General features: G+C 42.0%; 1 protein-coding gene across 1 annotated transcript; it reads right to left on the minus strand.

Moving 5' to 3' along the window:
* Positions 1-3,670: 3,670 nt before the first annotated feature.
* cytip (cytohesin 1 interacting protein) lies at positions 3,671-8,115 on the minus strand. The gene is made up of 8 exons (XM_084162257.1): positions 7,833-8,115; positions 7,116-7,165; positions 6,938-6,992; positions 6,709-6,811; positions 6,199-6,292; positions 5,890-5,956; positions 5,287-5,353; positions 3,671-5,055 (listed from the first exon to the last, which is right to left on the minus strand). Exons 1-8 carry the CDS (start codon positions 8,013-8,015, stop codon positions 4,592-4,594), a joined length of 1,083 nt encoding a protein of 360 aa, XP_084018383.1. The 5' UTR covers positions 8,016-8,115; the 3' UTR covers positions 3,671-4,591.
* Positions 8,116-18,277: the final 10,162 nt, after the last annotated feature.

Below are 18,277 nucleotides of genomic sequence, written 5' to 3' on the forward strand. Positions count from 1 at the left end.
ATGGTGATTTACAGTGAGGGGAAAAAAGTATTTGATCACCTGCTGATTTTGTATGTTTGCCCACTGACAAAGACATGATCAGTCTATAATTTTAATGGTAGGTTTATTTGAACAGTGAGAGACAGAATAACAACAAACAAATCCAGAAAAACGCATGTCAAAAATGTTATAAATTGATTTGCATTTTAATGAGGGAAATAAGTATTTGACCCCTCTGCAAAACATGACTTAGTACTTGGTGGCAAAACCCTTGTTGGCAATCAGAGGTCAGACGTTTCTTGTAGTTGGCCACCAGGTTTGCACATATCTCAGGAGGGATTTTGTTCCACTCCTCTTTGCAGATCTTCTCCAAGTCATTAAGGTTTCGAGGCTGACGTTTGGCAACTCGAACCTTCAGCTCCCTCCACAGTATGGGATTAAGGTCTGGAGACTGGCTAGGCCACTCCAGGACCTTAATGTGCTTCTTCTTGAGCCACTCCTTTGTTGCCTTGGCCGTGTGTTTTGGGTCATTGTCATGCTGGAATACCCATCCACGACCCATTTTCAATGCCCTGGCTGAGGGAAGGAGGTTCTCACCCAAGATTTGACGGTACATGGCCCCGTTCATCGTCCCTTTGATGCGGTGAAGTTGTCCTGTCCCCTTAGCAGAAAAACACTCCCAAAGCATAATGTTTCCACCTCCATGTTTGACGGTGGAGATGGTGTTCTTGGGGTCATAGGCAGCATTCCTCCTCCTCCAAACACGGCGAGTTGAGTTGATGCCAAAGAGCTCGATTTGGTCTCATCTGACCACAACACTTTCACCCAGTTCTCCTCTGAATCATTCAGATGTTCATTGGCAAACTTCAGACGGCCCTGTATATGTGCTTTCTTGAGCAGGGGGACATTGCGGGCGCTGCAGGATTTCAGTCCTTCACGGCGTAGTGTGTTACCAATTGTTTTCTTGGTGACTATGGTCCCAGCTGCCTTGAGATCATTGACAAGATCCTCCCGTGTAGTTCTGGGCTGATTCCTCACCGTTCTCATGATCATTGCATTGCAACTCCACGAAATGAGATCTTGCATGGAGCTCCAGGCCAAGGGAGATTGACAGTTATTTTGTGTTTGTTCCATTTGCGAATAATCGCACCAACTGTTGTCACCTTCTCACCAAGCTGCTTGGCGATGATCTTGTAGCCCATTCCAGCCTTGTGTAGGTCTACAATCTTGTCCCTGACATCCTTGGAGAGCTCTTTGGTCTTGGCCATGGTGGAGGGTTTTGAATCTGATTGATTGATTGCTTCTGTGGACAGGTGTCTTTTATACAGGTAACAAGCTGAGATTAGGAGCACTCCCTTTAAGAGTGTGCTCCTAATCTCAGCTCGTTACCTGTATAAAAGACACCTGGGAGCCAGAAATCTTTCTGATTGAGAGGGGGTCAAATACTTATTTCCCTCATTAAAATGCAAATCAATTTATAACATTTTTGACATGGGTTTTTCTGGATTTTGTTGTTGTTATTCTGTCTCTCACTGTTCAAATAAACCTACCATTAAAATTATAGACTGATCATTTCTTTGTCAGTGGGCAAACGTACAAAATCAGAAGGGGATCAAATACTTTTTTCCCTCACTGTACCAACATTGTGGAACGAATGCACCGGATTATCGATACTGACAATTTTGCTTTATTCTATACAATAATTCTCAGTATAATGCAGATTGTCTTACCTTTGTTCGTCAATGTGTCCTGCACTGGATGTTTTTGGGGCTCTGCAAGTGTTTGAGTTGGGATTTCTGCCAATGTTTCTGTTTGGGCTGTCGATGTCTGGGGCTCAGTTAGGGCACTGTTGGTGTGCTGAAGTGACCCAGTATCACCCTTATCCGAAAGGGCAGAGCTACGAGTGTCTCCTCCATCAGTAATGGGATCTTTCCCTGTTCCATTCATCCCATTCTCCATGACTACACCGGCTGTCTCAGCCTTGAGTAGGCTCACCTTCCCATTCTGTGGTTGAGCTGATTTCTCTGTGGAACCACAGACCAAGGGACAAGACCTTCCTTCCCAATCTAATGGAGCATCACCCTCATCATAGAACACAGAGTCATCTCCCTCCTCCTCCATAGCTCTCTCCACAGCCTGCTCCAGAGACTGGATGGCTCCCAGACTCATCCCACTGATGATCTCCACCACCTGGGATGCCACCCTGTTCATATTCCCCTCCATCCCATCCACTTCCAGGTCCAGTGAAGGAGGAATGCTCTCTTCTCTGTCCATGTTAATTGTTTGTTCAAAATAGTTTTTTGACCCCCTTTGTGGTGTTGAAATAATCAGACTTCTCTGACGTCGTCAATTGTCCACCTCTTTTGTTTATCCTGTAGAGCATTTGTCGTATCAGTTGCCAGACAGTTTGTGCTTCTTCAGCCAGCCAATGCGGTCATCCATTCCAGTCGTCCAATCAAAATACTAATTCTCAGTCCGAGTTATCCCGCTGGATAGTAAGGGAGAGTACCATCCTGCATTTTAATCAATGATGTGAGGCCGAGCTGTCTTTTGTACTAGTGTGCGATGTAATTCTTTAAGCATGTTTGAGCCAATGAAGAACAGAGGTTTTGTGTTGGGCCAATAAATGGTTCTTTGTCTGTGTGACTTGGACAAGTGAACTGATTGTACTGATTGTTTAGTTTAATCCATTCTGAGTGACCACCTTCTCCCTGTGACATTCTGAGACTAGATTAACATTCTCCTGTAGGTTTACTTGTGTAAAGCAGGGTAAGCTACAGAGTAAAGAGTGCACATGTTGCATGCTTAAGGGTTCCTTAAGAGATGGCAACAAGAACACCTACCGTTGCTGGCTAAGTTGCATCATATCACGAATGACAGTAAGTCGCTTTCTATAAAAGCGTCTGCTAAATGGGATATATTATATAATATAGCTGTGACTGTATAAAGAGATGCTAAATGTTCCATACTGTATGCTCTGTCTGTCTCAGTCCCTCCCTCCTTCTCTCTTTTAGCAGCTCTCTTCTTTGTTTACTGTCTTCTACTCATTTGACTCCAAGAGAACGTAAGAGAAAGGAAGGGTCGTAGTGCAAAACGGAGAACACCATCGTGTTTTTATTAAGGGGTAAATCAGGTCTCCCTTGGTCTTAGACTTTCTCCCCTTGTCTGGAAGAATAAGCATGGAGTGCCCCAATGTTGTGCTTTGAGATTTCAATCTACTGGTGTAGGTCAACAGTACTGAATGTACATTTCCTTTAACTGTCCTACTTGCATTTTGCAGACGCTCTAATCAACCCTAGTTGCTCCTGTAAGTCGCTGTTAAGTGCCTTGCTCAAGGGCACAATGAAAGATGTTTCACCTAGTCAGCTTGGGAATTCGAACCAGCAACCTTTTGGTTACTGGCCCAACGCTCTTAACCACCAGGCTACCTGCCGCCTCACTTAGTTTCAGAACCCCACTGCTGGTCCTAAGATAAGCCATCTGGACACTATTGACATCACATTTGGCAAGATATTGTGAACCTCAATTTCATTCTCCTTTTACAGTGTGGTATTGTACTGTATGTTCTGATATAATTCAAAATCCTAAGCATTTTAAAATGCTTGCAATGCCATCTAGTGGATGTTAATCAGTGGAAGAAATATCAGAAAAAATGTCACTCACATTGATGTACTTAAACAATAGAAGAAGACAGTATGTAAATAGTGACAGTTTAGGAACCAACTATACACTGTTTATTTGTGTACAATTTTACAGTCACTTGTCTTCAGGGAATTTCAAACATATCTTTGATTCTTAATAAAAGCAGCAAATGGCACACATCAAGCATGAATTCAAAACAATTGAGTTCAATGGCACTCTGTTAAAATGCCATGAGTTAGAGGAAACACAGTTCTTATTTGTAGTATAACTATCAATACTGAAAGTAAGTTGTAGATAACCTGAAACTTGGTTATGGGTATGAAAATAGTCAAGAATGTAGCTCCTTCTCTGCCCACATCCTGTTTTGAATTGTGCAGTTAGCTACCTGGTTTAGAACTCGTTCTTTTGAGACAAACCTGACAGACTGTTGCTGAGAACTTCTTTCATTGCATGCATCAAATATGCAAAGCATAACACTTCTCAAGTTATATACAAGCAATATGTTGAATTCAGGAAGATCATGCCTTTTCATGCAGTCTCTCAGTTATCACCTACATACAATGGTCACATTAACATTCTAGAAATGGCAAGCACAATCTTTGTTGCACTGGCTGCACACACATGGACTGAGTTCCCGTGTTCTTTATTACAAATAATTGTTACTGTTATAAGGATTAATGCTGTTGTCTCATTATGATTATTGTCAAGAAAAAATCAGCAGAATATTGTGCAGCAGTAACAAAAGCACTCCATCATGTATACAGTATCTAGAGATAACTGAAGGCCTTTGTCAAAGGGAGATTTCTCTTTTCCTCCTAATGCTTCTCATCCCAATAATGCTCATTGATTGGCTAATCCTGAGCCAAGGGTACGGTGGCCATATTAGCAATGCCTCAGTCTCAGCAGGAAATGTTTGTATCGAACATCACATCAGACACAGATGTACTGTAGTGTTCGTTCATAACTCAGGTCAGGTGTCCTCCTCCTCCACTGAGTGGTTGAATCCAGGGATGAACTTCAGGATGTGTTTGCGGAAGCTGGCTCTCCTAGCCTTCCTGGGGAGTGTCCCGAACAGGGAGGAGGCTCTGGAGGGGTCCCAAGAAGGGGAGGGGGAGGAGAGGGAGCCACTGCTGCCAGCCAAGCTACCGCTACCGCTGCGGGTACGGTTGAGGCTGAGGCTGGCTGGGGCCCTGGGCATTTCCTGGGGGAAGTCTGTGGAGAAGAAGCAGCTATCATCTGGACTGGCCACATTGCAGGGGCTGGGAGAGCTCAGGTCCCCAAACACACTGGCCAGGTCACTGTCATCCATCATCCCACTCCGGCAGCTACTGTCACTGGAGAAACGGTGGCCGTAGTGGTCACTGTGTCCAGACGGAGACAATAGAGACATCAGGGAGTCCATAGAGGGGTGTAGAGAACTGTCATTCAGGTTACCTGGAGACAAGGGAAGGGCAGTTAGTTGACTTCTCCAACCACAGTATTAATGTGCACTGTAAAGGATGTGGTTGATTGACAGGACATTTGTAGATCAATTACTTCTCAGTTAATGCGTCACAATGACTGTAAACGGAGCTCGTTAATGCACCTCAGCGTTTACTTGTCATTTTCACATCAACTAATGAGACAGGAAGTTCTGTGGTTTCACAGCTGGGCAAAACGCCTCACCTCGCGTAAGGCGTTTTTCCTGTAATGTGAGCGCTTGCAACTCCCCCCATTTCTCTCCCAGGGTATGCTGTGTGGACAAAAAACAGAATGATATAACAATTAAACATGATTGACTCAGCTATACATTAGACATGATTGAGGTCAGCTATGCAGTACTTAACTTAACCTTTATAATGGTGTGTTTCCCTGTTACCCAATTCATCTACAGTAGGATTAGTGCATGGAATTGTGTAGTGCCTGGATCCAGCCCTTAGCCGTGTGGTACAGTATATTGGCCATATACCACAAACCCCCGAGGTGCCTTATTGCTATTATAAACTGGTTACCAACGTAATTAGAACAGTAAAAAGTAATGTTTTGTCATACCCGTGGTATACGGTCTGATATACCATGGCTTTCAGCCAATCAGCCTTTAGGACTTGAACCACCCAGTTTATAAATAGCTATATAGAACCGGTCTATAGTTTTGTCATGTGTACTCCTTTGTTTGGGTGGGGTTATGTGGTACTGCACAGTGCATACCACCCATATTTCCCACTGTAAGGTCTATTCAACTATGATGTGTTATTGAAGCCAAACATCCGCCCTGTAAGAGAGACACACCTTGAGCAAGCTCATCTTCTTCTCCAGTTCAATTCTCTTCACCACCGTCCCACACACCGTCTCCATCCTGAGATTACACAGAGACAAGATGAGCACAAGCAGACATACACATCCTACAGATAATACTGACACTTCTATAGAATAGAACAGCTTTATGTTTCCTAGAGGGAGCGATTCAGTATACTATACCAAGGTTGAAACCAATATCAAGGTTTTATAAAAATGCTTCTATGTTCAATGTTTTTCTCACATTCTTCAGAGTTCGACAGTAACCCTTTGGTTTTGGGTGTCATCGCTGGTTTTACTCACTGTAATAAGTTGGTGGATTCTCGAATCAGGTCAACGATGTGCTGGTGGCTCGTGCCCTCAATGCTGACCCCATTGATGGTGACGATAACGTCACCTACATGCACAACAACAGCGAGAGGAAGATAGAGAGAAAGAGAATGAGAGAGAATGAGAGAGTGTGGGAGATATGTTCAAAGGGTTAACACGCACACAACCAAGCTTATTCTCATCTGTGGTGCTGGGTGTTTGACTGACCCAAAATCAGCATTGTAGAATTATAATTTCTCTAAAAAGTATTGTACGAAAACGTCGACCACAATAAATGTGCCGAGATAAAATCGTGTTTGTGGGAGAGCTAGAGAGAGACAGAGAATGTGAGAAGTTAGACCTTGACTTGTTGGCCTTTCTATATGTGAAAGTTAGATGTATTGTAATGAGTGTAACGAGGAAATCTCTCTGTGGGAAAACCATACTGCACAGCGTTGAAGCTGAGTCTGGGCCATAGGGAGAGGAAGTGAGTGGGTGTCTCACCGGCGGTCAGGCCTGCACTCTCAGCCGAGCTGTCGTCCTGCACCTTGTACACAAATGTGCACATCTCCACCGCCGTGCTGTTCTTCAGCTGCACACCATATGTCTACAACAGGAGGTCACACTGTCACTGGGCAGGACTGACAGCGCAGTTAAAGCATGTTTTTGAGAATGTATTTTTTAAAATAAATTCTAAACAGAATTTAATTTGAAAACGGATTAAATGTCGTACCTGAATTTCAAATCCAAACGTCTCATTGTCTTGCTTTTGCATTATAACAGTAGTCCTATATGTTCAGGAGAAATGTGGTTACAGACTGGTCATAACTTGGGTCATTAAGAACAATTGTGTATGTATCATAGTGTTAACAGTGTAAATGTTATTCCGAATGACAGAGGGCTGTATTTACCTCTGAGGGTCAGAGTAATCCACCAAGGAGTTTGAGCGGGTTCTGTTGGACTGGAAAGTAAAATGTATATTTAATATATTTGTATAGTATATATTTTTTAAATACAACAGTGAAAATAGCTATTCTTGGAATCTCAACCTGGTCACAGTTCAGCAAATATTTATTTAATTCCATGTAAAATATACGAGATGGACACCAGTCTCTTTACATTCTTGGTAATTTTCATCGTAAACATATAAATTACAACACAACACACTAAGTTTCCAGGTATTTTTCCTGCTAGTGAACTAGTTTGTCTCCAACGTAAACCAAAAGATTACAATTTGTCAAAAGGCTTTTTGTCTTTGCAAGTTGTCTGTTTTGTTGTGGTTGTACAGTACATGTTAATGTGTACCAAGTTGTCTGTTTTGTTGTGGTTGTACAGTACATGTTAATGTGTACCAAGTTGTCTGTTTTGTTGTGGTTGTACAGTACATGTTAATGTGTACCAAGTTGTCTGTTTTGTTGTGGTTGTACAGTACATGTTAATGTGTACCAAGTTGTCTGTTTTGTTGTGGTTGTACAGTACATGTTAATGTGTACCTCTCTGATGCCACGCTGAAACAGTTTTGTCATCTCTACTATCAATGACCTCTAAGAATACTTATAGATTACATGACAATTGATATACAGTAAAACGTAACTCTTTCCTGTTTCTCTCCAAGGTTTCTCGCTTACCTGTTTCCAGCCTCTTGGCAGAGTCCCGGGACTAGTCCCCCCATTCTGACTGGGTTTGTCATGGTGTCCCTTCAGAGATCGCCGATACCATAGACGACCCTTCTTCCTCAGAGAGCCCTCCATAATGTAACTGTCCTGGCTGCCCTGTCGCAGGAGCCCATTGAAGTTCGTGGTGGATTGCATGGTTGAGTGGAGCTCTCTCTCTCTTCACAGCACCATAGTGTAGCTCTGGTACAGCTAGTACAGTCCAGTAACTCTGCATGTGTTGTATATGTGGTGTGTGTCCCTGCCCCTGCTGTGCAGCTTAAAGTAAATGTGCCAAAGCGGAAATCCACACCATGTGATTATGATGCTCCTGTGTTAGCCGACCACAGCCCTCACTCACTTTCTTTTCTACCTCACCCTTTTATGTTTTTATTTTTCTTGTGAACCGTTTGTCTGCCAGGAAAATAAATCTGCTTACAACAGCCCCCTTTTTTTTGTGCAGTCTGTGCAATTCAATTTATGGTCTGTCAGAAATCAGCAATGCATGAAAAACTGCCACCTCTGTGGTCTAGACTAACATCAGCACCTGCTTCCACTCACTCCAGTTTCTGTTTTCTGAATGGGTTGGAGTCAACCTGAGCCTCTCCGGTCCGCCAAGCAAAGAGATTTGTCTTGTGAGGACAGACAAAAGCAAGCTTTCGCTCGGGGCTAGAGACTTGCTTTACAAACACACAGCATGGGTCAATGGCTAGAAGGCATCAGACGTGGTTTGATCCAAGAGGAAATCACACACAGGCCAACAGTCAAGACTAAAATCAATGTCTGATATGTGATGTGTTAAAGAAGTCAGAGTCTCACAGGTGATACAAAATGTATATTGTTCTTTGATAGTGAAGTATTTTTTCCTCATACCTTTTACAAGATAAAGAACAATATGTATTTTATGATCATACAGACAGTACCTTACCATTTCCATTCAAGCACCCCAAAACTGTATGATGTGTTTGGGACACAAAACAAATGAATTAGGAATTAGTCAAATAGGAACATAATTTCTCTCCATAAGGAATAGGGTTCCATTTGGGATGAAGTTCACCACTTTTGACCAGAGCTCTATGTGCGGGCTCTGGTCAATAGTAGTGGATCATGTATGGAATAGGTTTCCATTTGGGACAGGCCCAATATGAACCCCCTGGTAATACCCTCCTCACGAAACAGACCAATGAACAGCAGTGTTGCCTCACTGCTTTCCCCTCTTGCCCATTGAACCTGTGTGACCCTTAGCAGGACTGTCTGGCCAGTAGAATTTCCCTCCACTGTAACACTGTGTACAGACAAGGGAATCATCCCAAATGGCACCCTATTCCCTATATAGTGCACTTCTTTTGACCAGGGCTCTGGTCAAAAGTAGTGCACTATGGCTGCGTTTACACTGGCAGCCCAATTCTGATATTCTTTCCACTTATTGGTCTATTGACCAATCACATCAGATCTTTTTCACAGCTGATCTGATTGGTCAAAAGACCAATTAGTGGGGGGAAAAAATCTGAATTGGTCTGCCTGTCTAAATGCAGCCTAAGTAAGAAATAGGGTGCCATTTAGGACGCATCCCATGAGTGGCAACTAGAAATGTCATTATGATGGTTGTCATTTTCACACTTAACATATTGCAATACTTCATCATCAAGACAAATGTGTTAAACAAACGAAAAAAGTCTCAACATATCCACACTAATGTTTGAAATGTTAGATTGGGCTGATCAGCTTTACGTTGCTGGGATATTAATTGACCAATTATCTGAATGTAGGAAGTTTACAGTCAGTTGTTGAGATAGGCCTTACCTAGTTGGATATTCACTCCTGTCCTGCCCTGCGGGGGAAACTCCTGTCCTACCCTGCAGTGTGTGACTGGAACTGGGGAGTTTATAAAGTATTCACCCAAGAGAGAGCAGTGGAGTTTATAAAGTATGGGTCCTACTGTAAGTGGTTTTATGACACAGTTTTCACTCAACTCTGCAGAACATGCAAATCAATTTGTTTGAGCACATTAACACTTTTCTCAGTAAGTCATTTCACCATTGAGAAAATCAAGCCTGAGTTCTGAAATGTCTAAAAAAAAGCCACATCTAACTGACACGATATGACTGTCCATGTTCTCAGTCACAGTGCTGTAGAATATAATGGAGAATCAGTTAAACCCAAGCACAGCACATTCAGGAGTGGCTGACTCATCTGAGTAGTGCTGCAAACAGCCAAGGTGACATGGCTTACTTCCTCCAGTTAACGGACAAATCTGCTATAATTGTCAAGTTAGCTGTAATGCCTTCTGAACCACAGTACAATTATGAATCATTGCAGGGGATAAATAGATGACATACACAATAAACTGTCATTTCAGGTAAACTACCAAAAATGCTCTCATTCAGGAAGATCAAATCATGCCCTAATTCTATCATAATCTGTCATGGCAATTACATTTGATAAAAATGATTTAATATTAAACTACTCAGAAAAATCTAATGTTCAATGAAAAGTTGTTTATTGACTCACTGTTGTCACATATTTATGATAAATAGAGTAAGACGGAAAGACAATGCAATGACACATCATAATGACATAAGAGACCCATATCTGAATTCACAACACTAAATAGTTACTCTTGTCAACAGAAAGAATGATGCTAAATGATTGGAGGATGAAATCTTCCAACATTAAACCTTCTTTGTGAAAGTAATATCACATTCCCAGAGCAGGCAAAACGTCCTATTGTGTCATACACAACCTTCAAAAGATATTTGACCAGAAATTACACAAATAGTCAATTTTCTTTGGAATGACTGATGGTCTTATAGAAGCAAAACAATTCCACACGTCATCTTAAACAGTTGTCAAACATTGATCAGACTGATCAGTTCTTCTGAGGCTGCGTTTAGACAGGCAGCCAATTCTGATCTTTTTTTCACTAATTGGCCTTTTTGACCAATCAGATCAGCTCTGAAAAAGAGCCGATGTGAAAATATTTTTGATGTGATTGGTCAAAAGACCAATTAGTGGGAAAAAATATCAGAATTGGGCTGCCTGTGTAAACACAGTCAGAGAAACTACCTCGACTGTAGGTCTTGACACATGACAAAAGCACGACTGAATTCCAACTTAGACAAATAACATTAGTTTGTCCACAGGATACAGGCAGAGCACTAAATACTGCAATGTCAATATATATTTTTGAGTTTTTTGTTACAGACTTTTTGTTACAGATATTGAGTGAAACAATCATTGTTTTTACATATAAAACGTCATTGTAACATAAAAAATGTCATTGTAACATTGACTAAATGATACAGCTATTTGTGCAGCAGAGCAGCGAACCGGTCCTTTACACCCATGAAACAACTGCAGATGCTACATTGACCATGCTTCATATGTACTGTACTGCCACCCTCCCATCCACAACACTACACAGACAGAACAAATATGTTAAACAGCTTAGTTGCTTCAGCAACAATAAAGTAAACAACAGTAAATCTACATACAAGTAATTAAAAGCCAGGGTGGATATGGATCAGTAAAGTGTATTTTTCTAAACAGCACTCATCTTAAACAATTTCTGTGAAGAATTGCAGACTTTGTTTTAAAGCAAAATGACACCACAGACAATACATACAGTGGGGAGAACAAGTATTTGATACACTGCCGATTTTGCAGGTTTTCCTACTTACAAAGCATGTAGAGGTCTGTAATATTTATCATAGGTACACTTCAACAGTGAGAGACGGAATCTAAAACAAAAATCCAGAAAATCACATTGTATGATTTTTTTGTAATTCATTTGCATTTTATTGTATGACATAAGTATTTGATCACCTACCAACCAGTAAGAATTCCGGCTCTCACAGACCTGTTAGTTTTTCTTTAAGAAGCCCTACTGTTCTCCACTCATTACCTGTATTAACTGCACCTGTTTGAACTCGTTACCTGTATAAAAGACACCTGTCCACACACTCAATCAAACAGACGCCAACCTCTCCACAATGGCCAAGACCAGAGAGCTGTGTAAGGACATCAGGGATACAATTGTAGACCTGCACAAGGCTGGGAAGGGCTACAGGACAATAGGCAAGCAGCTTGGTGAGAAGGCAACAACTGTTGGCGCAATTATTAGAAAATGGAAGAAGTTCAAGATGACGGTCAATCACCCTCGGTCTGGGGCTCCATGCAAGATCTCACCTTGTGGGGCATCAATGATCATGAGGAAGGTGAGGGATCAGCCCAGAACTACACGGCAGGACCTGGTCAATGACCTGAAGAGAGCTGGGACCACAGTCTCAAAGAAAACCATTAGTAACACACTACGCCGTCATGGATTAAAATCCTGCAGCGCACGCAAGGTCCCCCTGCTCAAGCCAGCGCATGTCCAGGCCCGTCTGAAGTTTGCCAATGACCATCTGGATGATCCAGAGGAGGAATGGGAGAAGGTCATGTGGTCTGATGAGACAAAAATAGAGCTTTTTGGTCTAAACTCCACTCGCCGTGTTTGGAGGAAGAAGAAGGATGAGTACAACCCCAAGAACACCATCCCAACCGTGAAGCATGGAGGTGGAAACATCATTCTTTGGGGATGTTTTTCTGCAAAGGGGACAGGACAACTGCACCGTATTGAGGGGAGGATGGATGGGGCCATGTGTCGCGAGATCTTGGCCAACAACCTCCTTCCCTCAGTAAGAGCATTGAAGATGGGTCGTGGCTGGGTCTTCCAGCATGACAACGACCCGAAACACACAGCCAGGGCAACTAAGGAGTGGCTCCGTAAGAAGCATCTCAAGTTCCTGGAGTGGCCTAGCCAGTCTCCAGACCTGAACCCAATAGAAAATCTTTGGAGGGAGCAGAAAGTCTGTATTGCCCAGCGACAGCCCCGAAACCTGAAGGATCTGGAGAAGGTCTGTATGGAGGAGTGGACCAAAATCCCTGCTGCAGTGTGTGCAAACCTGGTCAAGACCTACAGGAAACGTATGATCTCTGTAATTGCAAAACAAAGGTTTCTGTACCAAATATTAAGTTCTGCTTTTCTGATGTATCAAATACTTATGTCATGCAATAAAATGCAAATTAATTACTTAAAAATCATACAATGTGATTTTCTGGATTTTTGTTTTAGATTCTGTCTCTCGCGGTTTAAGTGTACCTATGATAAATATTACAGACCTCTACATGCTTTGTAAGTAGGAAAACCTGCAAAATCGGCAGTGTATCAAATACTTGTTCTCCCCACTGTATATACATTGGCAAAATGTCTGTGCTATAATTCTGATTGAACATGCTTCAGGCCTAAACAAACAGAGCACCAGGCCTGCCATGTGGTGTACAGAAGACACCCAAACCCCATTCCTAAGCCTGTTATGGCAAGGGTTTACAAGCCAGGTCTCACAATGGTATTAGTGTTCACATGAGCAGCCTGAACACAGTCACTGTTCAAACTTACGGCTGTGCTCACGACTCACTGTGAAATCCCTCTTTAGTAGATATCCAACAATGAATTAATACATATTATTGACTGAAAAACATACAAGGGGCTCATCATGTTCCAGGTGATTAACAATGTCAATAAAAAATGTGACCGTGTTTCTTGATAACACAAGAGCTCTAGTTAAAAAACAATTTCATGTGAACAATTTGATCATTTTCAGTCATGTATATTATCTTGGGTAAAGGGTGTACTGCTTCGAGTAGCTTATACCAACAATGTACTGCATTAAAAAATAATCAAAATGAAAAATATACTCAAATAAAGTACAACATGTACATATTTTCACATTGGCATTTCATAGTGTCTCTACATAGTGCAGCATTCAATTAAAGGCTTTGGATATACAGTATAAATATATCCCTATGAAATAAAAGTAAGTGTTTCCATAATGATATATTAAAGAAAAAAAACATTGAAATATACTGAACAAAAATATAAATGCAACATGTAAAGTGTTGGTCCCATGTTTCATGAGCTGAAATAAAAAATCCCAGAAATGTTCCATACGCACAAAAAGCTTATTTCTCTCAGATTTTGTGCACAAATTTGTTTACATCCCTGTTAGTGAGCGTTTCTCCTTTGCCAAGATTAAATATCAACCTGACAGGTGTGGCATATCAAGAAGCTGATTAAACAGCATGATCATTACACAGGTGCACCTTGTGCTGGAGACAATAAAAGGCCACTCTAAAATGTGCAGTTTTGTCACACAACACAATGCCACAGATGTCTGAAGTTTTGAGGGAGGGTGCAATTGGCATGCTGACTGCAGGAATGTCCACCAGAGCTGTTGCCAGAGAATGTAATGTTAATTTCTCTACCATAAGCCACCTCCAACGTTGTTTTAGAGAATCTGGCAGTACGTTCAACCGGCCTCACAACCACAGACCACGTATAACCGCGCCAGCCCAGGACCTCCACATCCTGCTTCTTCACCTGCGGGATGGTCTGAGACCAGCCACCCGGACAGCTGATGAATTTGTGGGTTTGCACAACCAAATAATTTCTGTACAAACTTTCAGAAACCGTCTCAGGGAAGCTCATCTGCGTGCTCGTCGTCCTCACCAGGATCTTGACCTGACTGCACTTCGGAGTCGTAACAGACTTCAGTGGGCAAATGCTCACCTTCAATGGCCACTGGCACGCTGGAGATGTGTGCCCTTCACAGATGAATCCCGGTTTCAACTGTACCAGGCAGATGGCAGACAGCGTGTATGGCGTTGTGTGGGCGAGCTGTTAGCTGACGTCAACGTCGTGAACAGAGTGCTCCATTGTGAAGGTGGGTTTATGGTATGGGCAGGCATAAGCTACGGACAACGAACACAATTGCATTTTATCAATGGCAAATTGAATGCACAGAGACACCTTGACAAGATACTGAGGCCCATTGTCGTGCCATTCATCCGTGGCCATCACCTCATGTTTCAGCATGATAATGCATAGCCCCATGTCACAAGGATCTGTACACAATTCCTGGAAGCTGAAATGTCTCAGTTCTTCCATGGCCTGCATATTCACCAGACATGTCATCCATTGAGCATGTTTGAGATGCTCTGGATCGATGTGTACGACAGCGTGTTCCAGTTCCTGCCAATATCCAGCAACTTCACACAGCCATTGAAGAGGAGTGAGACAACATTCCACAGGCCACAATCAACGGCCTGATCAACTCTATGCGAAGGAAATGTGTCGCTCTGCATGAGGCAAATGGTGGTTACATCAGATACTGACTTGTTTTCTGATCCACGCCCCTACTTTTTTTTAAAGGTATCTGTGACCAACAGATGCATATCTGTATTCCCAGTCATGGGAAATTGCGAAGGAAATGTGTCGCTCTGCATGAGGCAAATGGTGGTTACATCAGATACTGACTTGTTTTCTGATCCACGCCCCTACTTTTTTTTAAAGGTATCTGTGACCAACAGATGCATATCTGTATTCCCAGTCATGGGAAATTCATAGATTAGGGCTTAATGAATTCATTTAAATTGACTGATTTCCTTATATGAACTGTAACTCAGTAAAATCTTTTAAATTGTTGCATGTTGCGTTGATATTTTTGTTAAGTGTAGTTCTCTCTTCTGTAATATAACAAACGTTGTGCTTCTCAGAGAAGATGCGGTTGTTAGGGAAAATACATCTAAATCATACACAATTTGTGTGTTTAAAATATACAATCTGTGTTTGCTACATAGTCGTTTTTATTTTATTCAATTGATGATATACAGTGAGGGAAAAAAGTATTTGATTTTGTACATTTGCCCACTGACAAAGAAATGATCAGTCTATCATTTTAATGGTAGGTTTATTTGAACTGTGAGAGACAGAATAACAACAACAAAATCCAGAAAACCGCAAGTCAAAAATGTTAGAAATTGATTTTCATTTTAATGAGGGAAATAAGTATTTGACCCCCTCTCAATCAGAAAGATTTCTGGCTCCCAGGTGTCTTTTATACAGGTAACGAGCTTAGATTAGGAGCACACTCTTAAAGGGAGTGCTCCTAATCTCAGTTTGTTACCTGTATAAAAGACACCTGTCCACAGAAGCAATCAATCAATCAGATTCCAAACTCTCCACCATGGCCAAGACCAAAGGATGTCAGGGACAAGATTGTAGACCTACACTTGGCTGGAATGGGCTACAAGACCAACGCCAAGCAGCTTGGTGAGAAGGTGACAACAGTTGGTGCGATTATTCGCAAATGGAAGAAACACAACAGAACTGTCAATCTCCCTAGGCCTGGGGCTCCATGCAAGATCTCACCTCGTGGAGTTGCAATGATCATGAGAACGGTGAGGAATCAGCCCAGAACTACACGGGAGGATCTTGTCAATGATCTCAAGGCAGCTGGGACCATAGTCACCAAGAAAACAATTGGTAACACACTACACCGTGAAGGACTGAAATCCTGCAGCGCCCGCAAGGTTCCCCTGCTCAAGAAATCACATATACAGGCCCGTCTGAAGTTTGCCAATGAACATCTGAATGATTCAGAGGAGAACTGGGTGAAAGTGTTGTGGTCAGATGAGACCAAAATCGAGCTCTTTGGCATCAACTCAACTCGCCGTGTTTGGAGGAGGAGGAATGCTGCCTATGACCCCAAGAACACCATCCCCACCGTCAAACATGGAGGTTGAAACATTATGCTTTTGGGTGTTTTTCTGCTAAGGGGACAGGACAACTTCACCGCATCAAAGGGACGATGGACGGGGCCATGTACTGTCAAATCTTGGGTGAGAACCTCCTTCCCTCAGCCAGGGCATTGAAAATGGGTCGTGGATGGGTATTCCAGCATGACAATGACCCAAAACACACGGCCAAGGCAACAAAGGAGTGGCTCAAGAAGAAGCACATTAAGGTCCTGGAGTGGCCTAGCCAGTCTCCAGACCTTAATCCCCTAGAAAATCTGTGGAGGGAGCTGAAGGTTTGAGTTGCCAAACGTCAGCCTCGAAACCTTAATGACTTGGAGAAGATCTGCAAAGAGGAGTGGGACAAAATCCCTGCTGAGATGTGTGCAAACCTGGTGGCCAACTACAAGAAACGTCTGACCTCTGTGATTGCCAACAAGGCTTTTGCCACCAAGTACTGTCATGTTTTGCAGAGGGGTCAAATACTTATTATATTATACATTTTTGACATGCGTTTTTCTGGATTTTTTTGTTGTTATTCTGTCTCTCACTGTTCAAATAAACCTACCATTAAAATTATAGACTGATCATGTCTTTGTCAGTGGGCAAATGTACAAAATCAGCAGGGGATCAAATAATTTTTTCCCTCACTGTATACTCCTTGACTCTTGAAGAATATAACTTATACATTTCGTCATTTCGTACAACATCAGAACCGAAAATATAAGCTTGTTTTAATCCATTGGTTTGTAAACAATGCAATTGTTGCATTGTACTGTATAACCTCATAACATGGTTAAAACTCTAATTTTGATTTCATGGATGATCAGTCCTTGCATCCAAACCCATCTATGAATTGGAGAGTAGTTACATTTCTCCAGCCCCATCCCTCAGCTGTTTACCAAAACAGTGGTGGGGTGCCGGCTTTGTTATTGTTAATGTTATTGTTTGACCTGCAGTATAGTTGAAATAGGCATTATTTTCAAGTCTTATATAAAAAATATAGATGACAAATATAATAGGGTGGGGGGAGGGAGGGGCAGCTCCCAAGTAACAGTTATCTTTATGGGTGTCCTGTACAATCAGGCATAGCAGTGAGTGCGTTACTCAGTAACATTTAACATTTACAATCATTTTGCATGTTGCCTAGCACTACATACAGTATAATATGGCACGAAGCATTCAATGTGCAACTTCAAGCTTTGGACACTTAAAAACATCTGAGGTAGCAGAGAAAATTGGTACATTGTAAATCATCCATCTTCTTCTGATAGGTCACAGTTTCATTTCCTGTTCCTCTGGATTGGTTGATCCAGTTCCAGTCACACACTGCAGGGCAGGACAGGAGTGTTCCCTGCTGAACAGCAGCAGGCTCTTTTGGCATCACAAGCTGAGCATGCTCCCTGCTGGGTCGTATTCATAAGTGCACACCATATAGGACTGGGCGATATGGCCTAAAAATCTGATCTCCATTTTTTCAATCTTATGGGCTTCACGATATTTATCTTGATTTTTAAAAGGTTTTCTTTAAATAAGCTTTGTTGCACAATTAAAGGTCAATACACCGCATTTCAAACAGTCAGGAATAATCTAATGAATTCAGGGCTAGTAAACTTAAACCTAGGCTAAATATAAGCCTTACACAACCATAAGACCCACTAATAATTACATTATTTTATCAAAATAGTTTAACCTGCTTGTTTCCAATAATCACTGATCTGGCTTTCAAGTCTGTCGATGAAAATGCCCTTTTTGTTAAAATGTTTACCAGAACCATGCCCAATGCACTAATAATGACCAATTTC

The sequence above is a fragment of the Coregonus lavaretus genome (genome assembly GCF_964263955.1).
Source record: "Coregonus lavaretus genome assembly, chromosome: 5".
Taxonomy (NCBI): Eukaryota; Metazoa; Chordata; class Actinopteri; order Salmoniformes; family Salmonidae; genus Coregonus; species Coregonus lavaretus.

Bases quoted from the DNA above. Each gene is read 5' to 3' on its own strand.
- cytip (XM_084162257.1), bottom strand. From the start codon at position 8,015: ATGCAATCCACCACGAACTTCAATGGGCTCCTGCGACAGGGCAGCCAG. The intron at 5,957-6,198 runs GTGAGTAAAACC...GTGTAATCTCAG, and splicing joins GAATCCACCAACTTATTACA to GATGGAGACGGTGTGTGGGA. The intron at 5,354-5,889 runs GTGTGTCTCTCT...TTGTCCACACAG, and splicing joins AGAAGATGAGCTTGCTCAAG to CATACCCTGGGAGAGAAATG.